General features: G+C 52.5%; 2 protein-coding genes and 1 long non-coding RNA gene across 6 annotated transcripts; 2 read left to right on the top strand and 1 right to left on the bottom strand.

The window, feature by feature from the left end:
* Positions 1 to 6,995: 6,995 nt before the first annotated feature.
* MISP3 (MISP family member 3) lies at positions 6,996 to 9,413 on the top strand. Of its 4 annotated transcripts, none has more exons than XR_007134441.1 (3): positions 6,997 to 8,199; positions 8,636 to 8,793; positions 9,025 to 9,413. XR_007134441.1 is itself a non-coding variant. In XM_047776839.1 (3 exons), exons 1-3 carry the CDS (start codon positions 7,632 to 7,634, stop codon positions 9,040 to 9,042), a joined length of 660 nt encoding a protein of 219 aa, XP_047632795.1. In that variant the 5' UTR covers positions 7,081 to 7,631; the 3' UTR covers positions 9,043 to 9,413. The 4 variants fall into 4 exon arrangements, 3 of the variants coding, with proteins under 3 accessions (XP_047632797.1, XP_047632796.1, XP_047632795.1); XM_047776839.1 differs by having other exon boundaries at positions 7,081 to 8,199; positions 8,720 to 8,793; XM_047776841.1 differs by lacking the exon at positions 9,025 to 9,413 and having other exon boundaries at positions 6,996 to 8,199; positions 8,584 to 8,775.
* Positions 9,414 to 13,152: 3,739 nt separating this feature from the next.
* C4H19orf67 (chromosome 4 C19orf67 homolog) lies at positions 13,153 to 16,363 on the bottom strand. The gene is made up of 6 exons (XM_047776838.1): positions 15,820 to 16,363; positions 15,021 to 15,165; positions 14,803 to 14,903; positions 14,530 to 14,715; positions 13,785 to 13,919; positions 13,153 to 13,327 (listed from the first exon to the last, which is right to left on the bottom strand). Exons 1-6 carry the CDS (start codon positions 16,152 to 16,154, stop codon positions 13,153 to 13,155), a joined length of 1,077 nt encoding a protein of 358 aa, XP_047632794.1. The 5' UTR covers positions 16,155 to 16,363.
* LOC125125589 (uncharacterized) lies at positions 13,182 to 17,214 on the top strand. Its single transcript, XR_007134440.1, has 3 exons — positions 13,182 to 13,242; positions 15,795 to 15,863; positions 16,345 to 17,214. It is a non-coding gene; the product is annotated as an uncharacterized LOC125125589 (long non-coding RNA).
* Positions 17,215 to 17,278: the final 64 nt, after the last annotated feature.

Here is a 17,278-nt window from a genome sequence, read left to right as displayed (position 1 = left end):
TGCACTTGCTGGCCTGCCTTCCGGCAAACACACACTCACATATGTGATAGAGCGTATGGACGGGAATTGGGAGTCCCCCACTCCCCTCAGACAGTGGTGCCTCCAGTTGGAACCCTAGACATTTCAAGTTTCAAGTCCAGCTGCTCCCCCCCTCCCCAGAGTCACCCAGCCTTGAGCACCATTGCAGGCCACATGAAGGACACTCTGACATAGTACTGCTCCCTTCTTGGACCCTGGCTCTGGGGTGAGGAGGGAGGGCTGATCCAGCTCAAGGATTCTGGAGACCAGAGCCTGTGCCCCATGGGGACCAGAAAACCTGGGTTCTAGACAACTCTGGGCAACTTCCCCCAGGTTTCTAGGCCTCAGTTTCCCCTTTTGTAGAATGAGAGATCAAACGATCTCTGGGAGCCTGGATACTCCTTAGATGCTATAACTATTGGGGGGTGTGGTCATGAGGAAGGTCTAGAGAAAGTCCTACCCAGATCTTGAGGGTCCCTGTTCTATGCCCTTATCCCATGCTTAAAGGGCTAGCGCCCCTTTTCTCAGCTGATAGTGTTTCTTCAATCATCCCCTTGAGGAAATTGTCTCCTGCTCCAGGTCAGTCTCCTGCAGCCTCCAGTGCTTCCCTTATCACAGTCCTGGTCACATTGTGCAATCTGACATAAACCTCTATGAGAAGAGCCTTGTCCTGGGCCTCTTGCTTTAGATGGCACCCTCTGCATGGGTCAAAGGAAATGTACCCAGCTAAGTCCTCCATCCCTCTCGTAGATCCTACCCAGGGTGACCAAGAAGCGGCCAAGGGCAGCTGTTGGCAGAAGGGTGAGGAAAGAGCTAGGGCATGTGGGATGGGGTCCCTAGGTGCACACACAAGGCTCCTTGCTGTGCAGGACAGAGTTGGGGGTGGGAAGCAAAAAGGGCCAGACTAAGGGCTGGGGTTTGCCTGTGCCCCACATTCTAGTTCAAAGCTCTTAGGAATTCAAAAATGTTTTTCAATTGAACTGGCCTTCTAGATCACTCTAAATACATATTTGCCATGATAGGCAGAGAGAGGTTTTTTTGGGTTTTTTGCTTGTTAGGGCCACACTAGCGGCATATGGAAGTTCCCAGGCTAGGGGTCGAATCAGAGCTACAACTGCCGACCACAGCCACAGCCACAGCAACACCAGATCTGAGCCATGTCTGTGACCTACACTATGGCTTGTGGCAATGTCGGATCCTTAACCCACTGAGCAAGGCCAGGGATCAAACCTGCATCCTCATGGACAATAGTCGGGTTCGTTACTGCTGAGCCACAATGGGAACTCCAGAACATCTTTTCAAAAATTTGTTTTGGTTTTTGTTTTCTTCATTTTAGGGCCACACCTGCAGCATATGGAAATTCCCAGGCTCGGGACTGAATAAGAACTGCAGCTGCCGGCCTAGACCACAGCCATGCAACGCCAGACCCAAGCCTCATCTGCGACCTACACCACAGCTTGCTGCAATAGCAGTTCCTTAACCTGCTGAACAAGGCCAGGGATCAAACCCGAATCCTCATGGATACTAGTCAGGTTCTTAACCTGCTGAGCCATAGCACGAACTCCTAAAATTAGTTTTTAATTATGGTAAAATAAACTTAACAAAATTTGCCATCAGTGGCACTTAGTACATTCACAAGTTGTGCAATTTTCACCACTATCTAGTTTCTTAACTTTTTCATCATCACCAAAAGAAATCCTACAGCCATAAAGTAGTCACTCCCCATCCCACTTTCCCTCAGCCCCTGGCAACAACTAATCTGCTTCTGTCTCTATAGATTTACTTATTCTGGGCATTTTGTATCAGTGGAATTTTGCAATATGTGGCCTTTGTGTCTGTCTTCTTCTTTTTTTTTTTTTTGTCTTTTTGCCTTTTCTAGGGCCGCACCTGCGGCATATGGAGGTTCCCAGGCTAGGGGTCTAATTGGAGCTGTAGCCACTGGCCTACGCCAGAGCCACAGCAACCCTACACCACAGCTCATGGCAACGCAGGATTCTTAACCCACTGAGTAATGCCAGAGATCGAACCCGAAACTTCATTGTTCCTAGTTGGATTGGTTAACCACTGAGCCACGACGGGAACTCCCGTGTCTGTCTTCTCTTACTGAGCCTAATGTTTTCAAGGTTCATCCATATTGTAGCATGAATCAGTTCTTCATTCCTTTTTATGGTTGAATAATATTCCATTGTATGGATGTATCACATTTTGTTTATCTACTCATTTGTTGATGGACATTTGGGTTGTTCCCACCTTTTGGAGGAGAGAATATATTTTACTTAATGCTTGTAATTTGATTTTATAACTGTTAACAATTTTTTTGGCTATGCCAAAAAAGTTCTGGAACCAAGGATCGAACCTGAGCCACAGCAGTGACAATGTCAGATCCTTCACACACTGAACCACCAGGGAACTCCTATAGCTGTTAACTATTTAGATGTCTAGTGTATAGGCTCCCCTTTGTATTCTTGTCCTGGGTTCCACTTTTTTTTGCTTTTTTTTTTTTTTTTTTTTTTTGCTTTTTGGTGCTGTACCTGTGACATAGGGAAGTTCCCAGGCTAGGGGTTGAATCAGAGTTGCAGCTGCCAGCCTACCAACGGTCACAGCAACACAGGATCTCAGCCTCATCTGTAACCTGTGCAACCTCCATCACAGCTTGTGGCAACACCAGATCCTTAACCCACTGAGTGAGGCCAGGGATCCAACGTGCATCCTCATGGATACTAGTCAGGTTCATACTGCTGAGCCACAACGGCAACTCCCCTGGGTTCCACACTGAGGCAAGGTTGTTCTGTTTATTTTTTTTTTAATTTTCATTATAGTTGATTTACAACATTCTATCAATTTCTGCTGTAGGGCAAAGTGACCCAGTCATACTGTCCTGTTTATAATTGTGTCTATCTTCCAAACTCAACTGTAACCTCCAAATCTGGTTTATGTCTTTGTTCCCAGCAATGAGAACATTCTTAAACAATCATTACGTGTCAGGCACTATTCTAGGCACAGGGGAGTTGGGTGCACATGACAAACAGAAAATGCTGCAATGCAGCTCACTTTCTGGCTTGAGTGGGAGATAGATAATATACAAATAAACAAGAAGATAAAGGTGATTAATGATAATTGCAGTATTGGGTGAGTTATAGAAAATAACAGGAATGGGGTTATGGAGAAGAGCTGTGTGTAATATAGTTCAGGTGAAGAGAGACCACTCAAAGTGACATTTGAACCAAGAGCTAAACAACAGAAGCTAATCATGTGATGAGTCATTCTAAGCAGCGGGAAAAGCAAGTGCAAAGGCCCTGGGGTGGGAGGATCATGGAGGGTTTGAGGAAAGCATGAAGGCTGGGGTGGAAGAGTGATCCAAGGAGAGGGTGTTGGGAGATAAGATCTGACATGTGGGAAGGGCCTTCTGAGCCAGGGTAGGGAATTTGAATTTTTCTTCTTCTTCTTTTTTTTTTTTGTCTTTTGTCTTTTTGCCATTTCTTGGGCCGCTTCCGCGGCATATGGAGGTTCCCAGGCTAGGGGTCGAATCGGAGCTGTAGCCACCAGCCTACGCCAGAGCCACAGCAACGCGGGATCCGAGCCGCGTCTGCACCTACACCACAGCTCACAGCAACGCCGGATCATTAACCCACTGAGCAAGGGCAGGGATTGAACCCGAAACCTCATGGTTCCTAGTCGGATTTCGTTAACCACTGTGCCACGACGGGAACTCCTGAATTTTTCTTCTAAGCTGGGTGGGGAGCCATTGTAGGACAGTGGATGGTTGGGACAAGAGTGGAGAGAAGCAGAGTTCCCATCGTGGCACAGCAGAAACGAATCCAACTAGGAACCATGAGGTTGTGGGTTCAATCCCTGGCCTCGCTCAGTGGATTAAAGATCTGGCATTGCTGTGAGCTCTGGTGTAGGTCACAGACATGGCCTGGATCCTGCGTTGTTGTGGCTGTCACGTAGACTGGCAGCTACAGCTCCGATTAGACCCCCAGCCTGGGAACCTCCATATGCTGTGGGTTCAGCGCTAAAAAGACAAAAGACCAAAAAAAAAATAAATAAAATAAAAAGAGTGGAGAGAAGTGAATGAGTTCAGAATATGTTTGGGAGGCAGAGCAAACAGCAATCCAATAAACAAATTGATTGGAATGGGGAGGGGTGCTGAGGGAAAGAGAAAAATTGAGGCTGACTTATGCTTGGGTGTGAAGAAACAGAATGGGTGAGTTGCTATACAAGTAGGGAGGTGTAGAGGTGGGGGAAAACCGAGTTCAGGTTTGGAAGTGTTTGTTTGGCATATCTGTTAAACTGGGGACTGTTGGGTATTAGACCAAAACCCAGGGGGGAGTTCCTGTTGTGGTTCAGCAGGGTTAAGAACCTGACTAGTACCTATGAGGATGTGGTTCCATCCCTGGCCTTGTTCAGTGGGTTAAGGATCCGGCTTTGCCACAGCTGTGGCGTAGGTGGCTGGCAGCTACAGCTCAGATTCGACCCCTATCCTAGGAACTTTCATATGCTGCAGGTACTATCCTAGAAAGAAAGAAAGAAAGAAAGAAAGAAAGAAAGAAAGAAAGAAAGAAAGAAAGAAAGAAAGAAAGAAAGAAAGAAAGAAAACCCAGGGGAGAAGTCAGAGCTAGAGATATATATTTGGGAGACATTAGGTTAGAGATGTTGTTTCAAGCACAAGATTAGAGGAGTCCCCTGGTGGCTCAGTGGGTTAAGGATCCAGCATCGTCTCTGCTGTGGCCCTGGACCCTGCTCTGGCCTTATTTCAATCCCTGGTCCTGGAACTTTTATATGCCACAGATGCAGCCCCCCAAAAATTATATAAATAAATAAATAAAGCATGAGATTGGAATCTGTCAAGGTCTGAGTATTGGCAGAAAAGAGATCGTATACATAAATCAAGAGTAATTGATGAGGGAGTTCCCGTCGTGGCTCAGTGGTTAATGAATCCGACTAGGAACCATGAGGTTTTGGGTTCAATCCCTGGCATTGCTCAACGGATTAAGGATCTGGCATTGCCGTAAACTGTGGTGTAGGTCGCAGACATGGCTCGGATCCCGCGTTGCTGTGGCTGTGGCATAGGCTGGCAGAAACAGCTCCAGTTCGACCCCTAGCCTGGGAACCGCCATATGCCGCAGGTGCAGCCCTAGAAAAGACAAAAAGACAAAAAATAAATAAATAAATGAATAAAAAAGAGTAATTGACGAGGAGCTCCCATCATGGAGCTGTGGCTGTGACATAGGCCGACAGTTGTAGCTCCAGTTAGACCCCTAGCCTGGGAACGGCCATATGCCTCGAATGCAGCCCTAAAAAGCAAAAAACTAACAAACAAAAACCCCCCAAAAACAAAGCATAATTGATGAGAGGCGTTCCTGTTGTGGCTCAGCAGAAATGAAGCTGACTAGTATCCATGAGGATGCAGGTTTGATCTCTGGCCTCACTCCGTGGGTGCTTTAGGCTGGCAGCTGTAGCTCTGATTCGACCCCTAGCCTGGGAACCTCCTTATGCCACTGGTATGGCCCCAGAAAAGGCAAAAAGACAAAAAGAAAAAAAAAGAAAGAAACAGAAGTCTGAGAAGGGGTGCTTGAGACGTAGGAGGAAAATCAGGAAGATGATGTGCTTGAAGACCAAGAAGCTAATGGAGAAGAAATCATTAGCTTTCCTAAAGAGGGAGGAGCTAGTGACTGGGTCACACATGTCCTTGGATAGAGGAGGTTCAATGGCATGGTGGAACCGAGGATCCAGTAAGCCTGGCTAGAAGAGGGACAGGAGATCATAAAGTGGAGTCCACTGTAGAGACAACTCATTCCAGAAGTATGGTATTAATCTGCATCACCTCCCAAGTGAGTAAGCATTATTACCCCCATTTTACAGACAACGAAACTGAGCCTTGGAGAAGGCTGACAATTAGCTCAGGTCATGAGCGGGATGGAACCCAGGTAGGTACACCAATTGGACCAATGGAGTCAGAGGGAGGAGGGTAGCAGCTTGACATTGGGATCCAGGAGAGAGTAGAGTGGGAGGGTGGATGGAAAGGGGAGTCATCAGAGTAGGCAGAGATTTGGGGGATAATAATCAGATTGTAGGGGGGTTCCAGAGGCTATGTAGCTCCCACTTTCTCTAGGTAACTCTTTCTTCCTGGTCACCCCAGAATGGTGGGGGGTGTGGAAGTGGGTTTTGGAACTAACCCAGGGAAAGAAAGTAGAAAATGTCTCTGCGGGTGCCTCTCCCCGCTTGCTTGGGGCATCGATCCTGGCGTTGAACGCCACAGTCTGGCCCCAACTGCAGGGAGCTGCTTCCTTCCACAAGCCTGGATTCTTCTGTGGGCCTATCCAGGCATCTGGGCCCAAGGTGACCGCCTTTCAAACCTCAGCCGTTTGGCTGAGCCCTGGGCGCTCTGTGTGTGAGTCCCTCCCTCATACCTCAATCTGGGAGTGCACTTGGTGGCAGAGGCCTCACGGACTTCTCCGGAAGTGGATGAGACAAATGGCCCTCTGGGTTTGGCGGGGGCGCAGGCGCACCGCTCGGAGCCATGCTGTGCCCAGGCACTAGGAGAGAGATTGGGGCGCGCGGTGAGGCGGTTCCTGGCGCCCCCTCCAGCCCGAGCTGTGCGCAGCACGGGTGGAACGTGGAAGGACAACCCAGAGGCCCTGGGAGTCGCTGCCCACCGTTTGGCAGAGGCTGGGTGGGACTGACGAGGCCCCGGAAAGATGATTTCGGGGGACACCTCGCCAGAGGACAGTTGTTCAGAGGCCCAGTCAGACGTGCAGCTGGAGCCAAGCCTCCTAGCAATGCAGGGGACGTGGGGACTAAAAGGTGCCAGAGTGGCACCCACTGAATTAACACGGCACTCAGACTGGCACCCTAGGTAGCAGGCTAGGTCTAGAGAAGCCTTTTTCCAAGAAGTCCAGTCCCCCGAGCTGACATGAGGCGCGCCAGCGGACTAAATCCAGTGCCCAGCGGAGGCGCCCCGACTCTGGCTCGAGGGCGGGGCCAGGAGTCCTCAGGGCAGGTGCAGGGGGCGGTGCCCGGCCCTGCCCCCAGGGGCTGTTCTTGGAGGCCAGGGGCGGGTCAGAGAGGCGGCCGGTGCGGGCGACGCCTTGGAACCCGCGGGCGGCAACTGCGGCCACAGGTGCGGAGCAGGGCAGTGTGTCCCAGCTCTAGGCATCGGAACTCCAGCGCTGGGAGCTGAGGCTTCCGAGCTGCTCACAACCCTGGACCCCGAGGCCCCCGGGCCGGAGAGCGGAGCCCTGGGGTCGTCCAAAGCACTGGGCCCTGAGCCCCCTGGGTCAAACCGCGAAATTCCGGGGCCTGCTGCTGAGCAGGACACCGAGGTCCCCAGGCCAGGCGGCGAGGTCCCCGTGTCTTCCCAAAACCAGTGCGCAGAGACCCCCAAGCAAGAGCGCGAAGTCTTCCAGCCATCACCGGGGCAGGACGCAGCTGAGGGTTTTGTGAGTCCTGGGCCAGGCAGCGACGACCCTGAGCCGTCTGAAGTGCGAGGAGTGGGGCTCCTGGATCAGTGTCCCTCTCAGGTTTGCGAGACCTACTCAGAGTCGGAAGCCCCCCAGCTGCGTTTTCTGCTGCACTCGGAGACCCCACAACAGCCCCGGGAGGAGCCGCTAATGGAGACGCCCATCGAGCGCGAAATCCGCCGCAGCTGCGAACGCGAGGAGAGCCTGCGCCGGAGCCGGGGCCTGAGCCCAGGTCGCGCCGGCCGTGAACTCGTCGAACTGCGCGTGCGGCCGGTGCTCAGCCTGCCGGGCCCCGGCCCCGCGCTCCCGCGTGCCTTGGAGCGCGCTCGGGCGGGCGCGCAGATGCAGCGAGACATCGAGCGGGAGGCCCATCGGCAGGCGGCGCTGGCACGCTCGGCGGTCCCGGAGCAGCGCACCCGGCCGCCGCCGCAGCCTCTGGGCGAGCTCAAGCGCTTCTTCGAGACTGCCGGCGGGTGCGGCTCCACGCCGGCGGCGGAGGGCAGCGCGGGCCAGCAGCGGCTGCCTGAGCCCGGAGGCCGGCCGCGCTCAGCCGTGCAGGGCCGGTGCCCGGTGCTGGCCCGCGCCCCGCCGCCTATCGCGCCATCGTTGCTGGAGCAGGAGGTGCGCGAGGCGAATGAGCGCGAGCGGGAGCTGCAGCGCCAGCGGCTCAGTGTCTACGGCACCGCCGAGTTCAAGGAGCCCGCGCCCAGCCTCACCGGTAAGCCACTGGCGCCCCGATCCTGGGGACTCCCAGGGCTCCAGCCGCCTTCACCCACTGCCCAACTCCAAGGGCTCTTTGATACTCATGGTCCGCCTTCCTGGCTCCCAGAATCCTTGGGCCCCCCTCTAACTCTCCTCTCTGTGCCCACCCCTTCTGGGCTACCCATCCCTCGCTCCATCCCTCAGTTGAACTCCCGATCCACCCCACCTAGGCTCACGGTGGGGGAAGGGAAGAGAGTTCCAGATATCTTTGTCGGCGTCCAGGAAACTATCCCTGGGTTCTGGCACATCTGATTCCTCCCTTTAAATTTTTGGGTTCCTACTTCCTCACTCTGGGTTTGTTCGCCTCCCTCCAAACTCAGGTTCCTCCCTCCTCCCTCAGGATGAAAGCCTCTACGAGGAGGAGGGGGGGTGAACGCCTGTGTGTATTTAAGGGGTGCGGTCGGTCTCCTTCGTCCTGGCTTCCTCCAGCTGGTGAGAGGAGGGGCAACCCTAGCTGAGCGTCCCTTCCCCCGCAGAGAGCAGGGGCGACGGAAAGCTGGCGGTGATCTGGCCTCCCCGCAGAAAGGCTTCGGAGAACGGTCTGGAGCAGGTGGGAGCCCCTTTCCCCTCTTGCCTCAGGTGCTTGTCGCTGACCCCACCCCACCCCTATGGCGCGAGAACGCTGGGCTGGGGAAAGGCCCCCCCCCGCCCCGCCCCGGCCGACACTGCGTTAGGACACAAAGTCCCCTGCGTGGCTTAGGGGTGACGAGGAGGCAGTGGTCCTGGGGTCTGGGTGTGCCCACTCGCTGAGGCAGGCCTTCTGTCTGGCCCCTCTCCCCAGGAGGAGCGGAAGCCTTGAGGTTCGAACAGGCTGTGATCCCCGGACAAAAGTAACATGCTCATCAGAGGACCGAGGCAGGGGCGCCCAGGAGTGCCCTCCCGATCGCCAGGAAGCCTGGAGAGCTGCCAGAGGTCTGCGCCAGGGAAGATGAAATCGATCAGCCTGCCCATCCTTGAACCTGACTTTGTAAAATTGACCTGTATCTTCTATAAAACTGTTAGGCTCGGTTGGGAAACACCACCGCCATGATCCCCGCCAGGAAAACTGTTCAGCCCTTCTCCGTCTAATTGGAAACGGAACTAGCCTCTCCTTCCTTGACTGTTAGAGGACCGGGGTCACCTCCCCCACCGCCCCCCTCCCCAATAAAGCCCTTCTCTCTGGGCAGTGCAGCATGTTTTCTTCCGAGTCCTCTTCGTCTGGGGTGAGGCGGGAGCGCAGTGGAGGAAGGCCTGAAAAAGCTGCTACTGGCGCCGGCCGGAATGCGGAATGTCCCCTTATTGCCCTGTTCCGGGGCCTCAAGTCTCCCCTGGCCCTGCTGGGAATCCTAGTGCCCCCTGGCGACGCGGGCGCGAACTGCGCGGCGTTCGGACAAACGAACTCCTGCCCTCCCTTTCCCAGATTTCGTCAACATTTATTGGTGTCAACGGCACGCCTCGAGCAGGGTGCTGGCTAGACAGAGGTGATAAGAGGATGTTCCCACCCTGGGGAATGTAAACAATAGCTACCAAAAAAAAAAAAAAAAAAAGAGTGGTGTTGGTGGTTCTAGACAAACAAAGCCATTTATAATGTGCCTAGCAAATGCAAACTTCACATGCCTACAGACTCCAGGCAGATATTGAGACAGGGTATGCCTCGTTTCAACGGCAGGTAGGTTTTCTTCCATTTCACCAGTGCTATGAGTGAGTGAGCTCAGTGTAGTCAAGCTTTTGCTTTCTAAAAGCAACTGGAGACCTAGACTTTAAAAGAGAAATCTACTGAATTTAAATAATTGTGACTATTTAGAAAGCTTTAATTGGTGGGGGGGACAGGAAGGGACAGCAGGTTACACCTCTTTACATTAGGGCCTGTGGCTGTCAATTGGCAAGACCTCCTTAATTCTGTCCCAAGAAGAGCATTTCAAGGCCACACTGGATGGGGTTCTAGAGGATCTGTGACCACGCTACGCTGTAAAAATGTATCTGTGCAGTATATTCTGCAGTTATAATATGTCAGCTTCTTAGAGGTACTCAAAGACCCATAAAGTATTAGATCCAGTTTTTTTTTTTTTTTTTTAATTTTCCTTCTTTTGGCCACACCTGCAGCGTGCCAACGTTCCAAGGCCAGGGGTCAAACCGGTGACAATGCCAGATCTTTAACCTGCTGAACCATAAGGGAACTCCCAGAAACATTTTAGCATCATGGTTTAAACTCCTGGATTGGAGTTTCTGTCATGGCTCAGTGGTTAACAAATCTGACTAGGAACCATGAGGTTGTGGGTTTGACCCCTGGCCTTGCTCAGTGGGTTAAGGATCTGGCGTTGCTGTGAGCTGTGGTATGGGTCACAGATGTGGCTCTGGCGTAGGCTGGCAGCTACAGCTCCAATTGGACCTCTAGCCTGGGAATCTCCATGTGCTGCAGGTGCGGCCATAGAAGACAAAAAAAAAAAAAAAAACTCCTGGATTTGTCCAACTCTGTATGCCCTGGATCCAGCTCACACAGCATTGCACCCTAAGAGCAATTCGGCCCAAGGAGCCACCCTTGACCCCACCATCAGCACACTGGCCACATGCTTTCCCATGACTCTAGGAGTAGGGCCAGCACTGCCAAGGTGGAAATGGAAACACCAAGAACCTGTTCTTGATTCCCAGCAGGGGAGCTAAGAACTAAGCATGTAGAGTCCATAGAACTGCTTAAGTGTTGACCTGGGATCTCGAACTTTCTTGCATATAAAAATTACCTGAGGCACCCTTATGCCAAATAAATCAGAATCTGAGAGAGGTTTTCACATCAATAAAGTTCCCCAGGTGCTTCTAACATGGAGCCAAGTTTGAGAGCCATGATGTCTGTATAGGCTAGCATTTCTCTAAGTGTGGGGTGTGGACAAGCAGCATCAGCACCACTTGGGAACTTGTTACAAACACACATTCTTGGGTCCCATCCCAGACTTAATGCTCAAACTTGCCACGTGATTCTGAGGTATGCGAAAGTTAGAGAATCCTGGGTATAGATGGTTCCTGAGTGACAGGACGCAGGAAATCAAGCTTGTTTCCTTCTTCTCAGTTCTGCCACCACTAACCAGAAATCTAGCTTTAAGTGGCCGTGGATTGGTCTTAGAGCTGCATGTGGCTAGTCGGAATTGAGATGGGTTCTAAGTAAATGGGTAAAATACACAAAGGATTTCAAAAACATAGTACAAAAAAAAGGAGGGGATACCTCAATTTCTTAGATTGATTATATGTTGGAATAACATGTTGAATATATTGGATTAAATAAAAAATATTACTGGAGTTCCCACTGTGGCACAGTGGTTAAGGATCTGGCATTGCTGCAGCTGTGGCCTAGGTTACAGCTGTGGTTTGGTTTCAGTCTGGCATAGGAATTTCCATATGTTCAAAAAAAATTCTATTGGGCTGCACTAGTCTAAATAGTGGTGACGAGGAGTTCCTGTCGTGGCTCAGTGGTTAACGAATCCGACTAGGAACCATAAGGTTTCGGGTTTGATCCCTGGCCTTGCTCAGTGGGTTAGGGATCCAGCGTTGCCGTGAGCTGTGGTGTAGGTTGCAGACGCAGCTTGGATCCCAAGTTGCTGTGGCTCTGGTGTAGGCCGGTGGCTACAGCTCTGATTTGACCCCTAGCCTGGGAATGTCCATATGCTGCGGGAGCGGCCCAAGAAATGGCAAAAAGACAAAAAAAAAAAAGTGGTGATGAATTCACAGGAACCTCAAATCAATCAAATCAGTATTAGGGAACTTCAAATCTCTTTGGATTCAGGCAGACCTGGGTTGTGGACTAAAAAATACTTGATGCAGTCAGAAAGTGTCACCAGAAGTCCCTACCCAGAAAGAACAAGGGTTTTAGTCCATTCCTGATTCACTTCACTTCTCAAGTCTGTTTTTGACATTTGTAAACTGGTGATACTGATAATACTTATGATAATGATATATGCCAGAGACTATTAGGTAAGCAAGTGCTTTGCTCAAAAGCATAAAAGCATGGCTCCGAATGTCTTCTCTGAAAATGCTAAGAGGAACCAAAAAGTTTAGTTTAAAGCGAGGGTAACTCGCTGCCGAGTGACAACCGGGTCAGCAAGGCCAACTCTTCCCTAGCAAGTGACCAGCTGCTATCAGAAGAACCTAGTTCAGGTCCAAGTTTTGCCACTTGGTCGAAGAAGCTCTGGACAGGTGAATTCACCTCTCCACCTAGAACAAAATTGGGACGGGGCTTAGTGACTCCAGTTGAAGTGCCTCACGTCTCTCCCACCCCACTCACGCCCCGGATACCCCAGGAGTTACAGCGACCTGACCAATCTATGACTCAAAAGCTGGAAGAGAAAGATCTAACCTCGGCCCTTAGGAAACTGATCGCGGGCCCTTTCCTGGGGCACGTTGGGAAATATAGTCTTTTTCGGTATAGGGAAATAATTTCCGGGTTAAAACAAGAGAGTGGGCGTGGCCCTTCGTCCCTTCCCACAGTGGGGGTTGAATTTCCCAGCTACCCGAAACTTGCGGTTTTCTGGGTTCCGGTTGTTGACAGGAGCCGCTGCTTCCCTTTTTCGCTTCATGCGCACCTCTGGGCATGCTCTGAACTCCTTGTCCGCCAGTCGGCGGACTACGGTGGTGTTTTCCAGAGACTACATTTCCCAGAAGGCTGCGGAGGTGGGCGGGGCTTCCTCGTCCCAAGGGGAGGGGAGGGGCGCGGCGTTCCGAGCGGACGCAGAGCCTGTGACCTCTTTCTTTTATTTAACGCAAAACTGGAGTGTCCACATGTGGGGCCCCGCGGCTGGGCCGGACCCAGTGCGGACGGGCTAGCTCGACCTGGCCCCTTGGAAGGCGAGGCCGAGCTGCACTAGGAGAACGAGTGAGCCCCTCCCCTATCCCCTCTCTCGGAGTTTGGAACTGTCAAGCCCCAGCTCCGACCCTGTGTCCAGGTTCAAGACCCCTGCGGGGCCCACGCCGCGGGCCCAGCCTCGCTCAGGGGCCGAGCCGTGCCTGCCTGGCCCATGAGGATCTGCACCAGCAGGTCGGTGGCCAGCATGTGCGACGGCTCCTCGAAGCCGATGGTCAGCAGCTGCTGGTAGTCCCCAGGCGGTTGCGGGCACAATATCCTGGGGGTCGGGGACAGACAGGTCTGGACTTGAGCGCCCCCTGCTACTTGGGAGCCCCTCCCTTAGAATGACAGGCTGTGGCTGAAAGAGGCTTTGTTTCAGCTGGGGGTGGGAAAAACCCTGGGGGAAAGTGGTTTCCTCGTTGATGAGAAACCTAGAGGGTAATGGCTCTGGGAGGCTGAGCAACTCTAGCCCTGACCTGGCCAATTACTCAGCTAGCTGTGTGTCTTTGGGTAGGTAACTTAACCTCTCTGAGCACCTGTTTCCTTCTTTGTAAAATGGGGCTAGTAGTGTAGACCTTAGCGGGTTGTTTCACTAGTCTGCATAAAGCATCTTTTGGGACACAATAAATGCTGTCATTATTACCAAAGGAGACACTGTTGGGGGAAGTAGATGGTCTTTGGTTGGGTTCTGCCCCTCCCTCCAGACTCCACGCTCAGTGTGTTGTAGCTCCTACCATGAATAAAGGTCATCCTCAGCTGGTCCTAGGGGCACCCATCGGCCGATGGACCACAGCTTCTGAATCTGGGGGCATGAACTGGCTGGACTCTTGCCTGTGTCTTCCCATGTATCTCGATAGCAGAGGAAGTAGCTGGGAGGGGAAGGGACAGCAGTTAAAAATGAGCAGTTTCCTAGTTTCTTCTGTTTGAGGGCTTTAATTTCAGAGGTAAAGTGGAAACTCATCAGAAGTTGCCTTCAGGAGTTCCTGTCATGGCTCAGAAGAAACGAATCTGACTTGTATCCATGAGGACGCAGGTCCGATCCCTGGCTTTGTTCAGTGGGTTAATGATCTGGCGTTGCCCTGAGCTTCGGTGAAGGTTGCAGATGGGGCCCGGATCTGGTGTTGCTGTGGCTGTGGCTACAGCTCTGATTCAACCCCTAGCCTAGGAATCTCCATATGCCGTGGGTGTGGCCCTGAAGAGACAAAAAAAAAAAAGAAAGTAAAAAAAGAAATTGCCTTCATATTCTCAGGTAGGGATATGACCTGATATTGAGGCTTTTTCTCCCTGTCAGCCTCCTTTTACGATGAGGACTTTTGATAGGGATATATGTATATATTTAAAGGTGGGAATGACCTTTCAAAGGTCACTGATTTCCTGTTTGGCTTTTCACGCTTTGGGGGGGGGGTGCAGTTTAGAGGCCCATACTGGCATTCTACATAGAGGAGAGGAGAGAACTTTGATTCTGGTAAGGGGACTCACTAGTCAACATGGGAATCTTGCCCCCGGCTGCTGGGCTCCGGGGTGACTTCCAAGTTCCAGCGCATCTTCTTATAGAGGTATCGGGGGAAGCGGCTGGCAGTGTAGGCAGCAGGGGCACAGTATCTGAAGATGGATACCTCGTGGGAAGGACTGATGGAGAATCTCCCACAGAAGAAACAGGAGATGCTGGCAGGAGATGGGAGAGTAGGGAATGAGGCTGTGCGCCCTGGACTCCTCCACCCCTGACTCCAATCCCAACCTCCTACCCTTTACCTTAGGGGGTCAGTCTCCTCCAGGTCCACAAAACCAAATGAGGCATACATGAGGACCAGCTGTTCCAGGCGCAGGGTCAACTGTTGGGAGATCTCCAACAGCTGCATAGAAGAGGAGGCAGAGTGAGATTAGCTGGCTTGCTGGGAGCATCCTCCCCATTCCCCAGGCCTGAGGGATGAAGAGCGGGGCAAGGCATCTAGGAAACCTGCTCCACGCACCCCCTTTCGAATCAGTTCCTGCAGAGCTCCATAGATGGGGGGCACACTCCGTGCTGCTGCCTCCAGGTATAGGAAGTAGGGCTCACACATCTGCAAGAAGGTGGGCATGGCTTTTGCCAGCTGTTCCTTCTGCACTCGGTCCCTGCTGAAGGGAGAAGGGGGCCTTTGCCAGAGGTCCCTCACCCCACCTCCCCATCTGTATCCCTGGCCTGGACCCCTAGGGTGAGATTCGCCAGTGCCAGGCCTTTTTTTCTCAGAGCGTCTTCCAAGACCATCAGCATGAAAAACATTTGAAACACTTGTTAAAAATACAGACACCTGAGTCCCAGGATTGATTTTGACTCAACATTCCCTGGGTGAAGCCCAGAAATCTAGGGTTTAAACAACCCCCCAGGGGATTCCAATGGCGATCAGACTGTGAGAATCACAGTCCTCTTTCTTTTGATCTGGGAATCCTATCATCCTTCCGGGCCTCAAACTGGTAGCCAGCGGGCCAAATCTGGCTCAGACAGATTTTGTTTTGACTGCGCAGAATTCAAAACCTAAACCAATGGTTGAAAAGTTCTAGGGATTTCGCAACCCCTGGGGTCCACAGAATAGCAGGCACTCCCTAACCCCAAATTTTTACACAGCCATCATAACTCTTCGAAACTGGATTCTTAACCAGCTAAGCTTCGTTTACTGCCACTGGCTCCTAACGCTTTTGAGTTTGCAAACCTCGTGTATCTTGCCTATCTTGTGACCCCCTCCTCTGTCTCCTTTATCCATGGGTAGAACCTAGGACCCTGTCCAGCATCACCTGTAGAGCAAGTAGCTCTGGAAATCATCTGCCTTCTTGAGCAGGTAACGGAACTGTTCGGTGATGGGGCTGAACATGGTGTCCAAGGGTAGGCGAGGAGGGGCGGGCCCAGGTCCTGGGGCCAGAGGCTCGGGGGAGGGCGTAGAGGTGGAGGCCTCGGGCAGCTGCCCCTGGACGTCTTCGGGCTCCACCTCAGGTGGGTCCCCAGGTCGGCCAGGGGAGGGCGACCACGAGGGGTCTCCGCAGGGGTGTGCCCCAGATTCCAAGACGTCTGGAGGTGGCGTTTCCCCAGAGCCCGCGGGGAGCGGCCCCATGAACCACTGCTCGGTAGCCATCGTGCGGCGGGAGGCGGGGACCGGAGCTCTTTAAGCCTCCTCTGCCCACATTGGCCGCGGGTTCGACCCCGCCCAGGATACCCCGTACTCGCCTGGGCTGGGAGCGCGTCCCTCTCCGACTCACCCGTGCCTTGACCCTCTGCCGGCGCCGCGAGGAGGGAGTTCGCCTCATTTGAATTTCAACACGCAGGAGGGGCGCGCCGCTCCGGCCCGCGCTGCGCGCCCGCGGGGCCCGTGCAAACGCGCGCTCCCGGAATATGGCAGTATGCGTCCGAGAGAGACGACTTGGGCCGCCGCTGGCGCAGCCGTGTCCCGAGGGGGCGGCCAGAGGCCAGCGCCTTCAACAGTCCGAGGCGGTTTCCTTGAGAGGACGGATCTCTACCGCGCATCCAAAGACCAGGGGCCAGTTACCCGTATAGACAGCGAGGACCTCCCCACCCCACTCGCTGACTCTCAAGCCCCAGAGTCTGTATTTTTTATTTATTTAAACTAAGAGTTGAGAAACTGCACTAGAACTTGGTAGGCACTTGTGATGTGATGCAGTAGCTGTTCCTAACATTAATAAAAACCATCACTTGGAAAAATTTTCCCATCCCATGACTGCATCTGATGGCCCGGTCCCTTCTGTTTTTATGAAGAGGATCATGAAGCCTGGAGACCCTACTTATGGAACCAGAAAAGGCCCTTGCCCCCAACAGTTGTAGGCTGGATTCTTTATAACATGCAAAATTGTCAGATATATAGTTACGAAGCCAAAGACATTAATTATACTTAGACTCTGGTAAAGAACTCAGACAGGTGTCAGACCCTACCCTGCATGTCCCTGCTGTGCTGAGCCAGTTGCTTATCTGGATAGTGGGCTTTTAATGCACTTTGCCTAATGGGGTTGTGGTGAGAAGCCAGTTACTGCTAGTCATTTAACAAATATTTCAGCACCTACTGTGTGCCTAGGCACTGTTCTGGGAATGGGGAGATGGCAGAATAAGCCAATATTCCTGCCCTCCTGGAGCAGTTACAATGATAGCTATGTGGGCAGCCCCATTCACTACCTGTCTCTCTCCTCAAACAATTCTGTCCTGACCCTAGACTCCAGGAGGCTGCTATAGTTCTCCACCACCCCTTCA

The sequence above is a fragment of the Phacochoerus africanus genome, chromosome 4 (genome assembly GCF_016906955.1).
Source record: "Phacochoerus africanus isolate WHEZ1 chromosome 4, ROS_Pafr_v1, whole genome shotgun sequence".
NCBI lineage: Eukaryota > Metazoa > Chordata > Mammalia > Artiodactyla > Suidae > Phacochoerus > Phacochoerus africanus.
Note: the sequence above shows the minus strand (reverse complement) of the source record. Positions and strands in the feature narration are given on the sequence as shown.

Coding starts and splice junctions, on each gene's coding strand:
- MISP3 (XM_047776839.1), top strand. CDS start 7,632: ATGGAGACGCCCATCGAGCGCGAAATCCGCCGCAGCTGCGAACGCGAG. Junction 8,200..8,719: donor GCCCGCGCCCAGCCTCACCG/GTAAGCCACTGG, acceptor CTTCCCCCGCAG/AGAGCAGGGGCGACGGAAAG.
- C4H19orf67 (XM_047776838.1), bottom strand. CDS start 16,154: ATGGCTACCGAGCAGTGGTTCATGGGGCCGCTCCCCGCGGGCTCTGGG. Junction 14,904..15,020: donor AGGAACTGATTCGAAAGGGG/GTGCGTGGAGCA, acceptor TCTTCTATGCAG/CTGTTGGAGATCTCCCAACA. Junction 14,716..14,802: donor GAGGAGACTGACCCCCTAAG/GTAAAGGGTAGG, acceptor ATCTCCTGCCAG/CATCTCCTGTTTCTTCTGTG.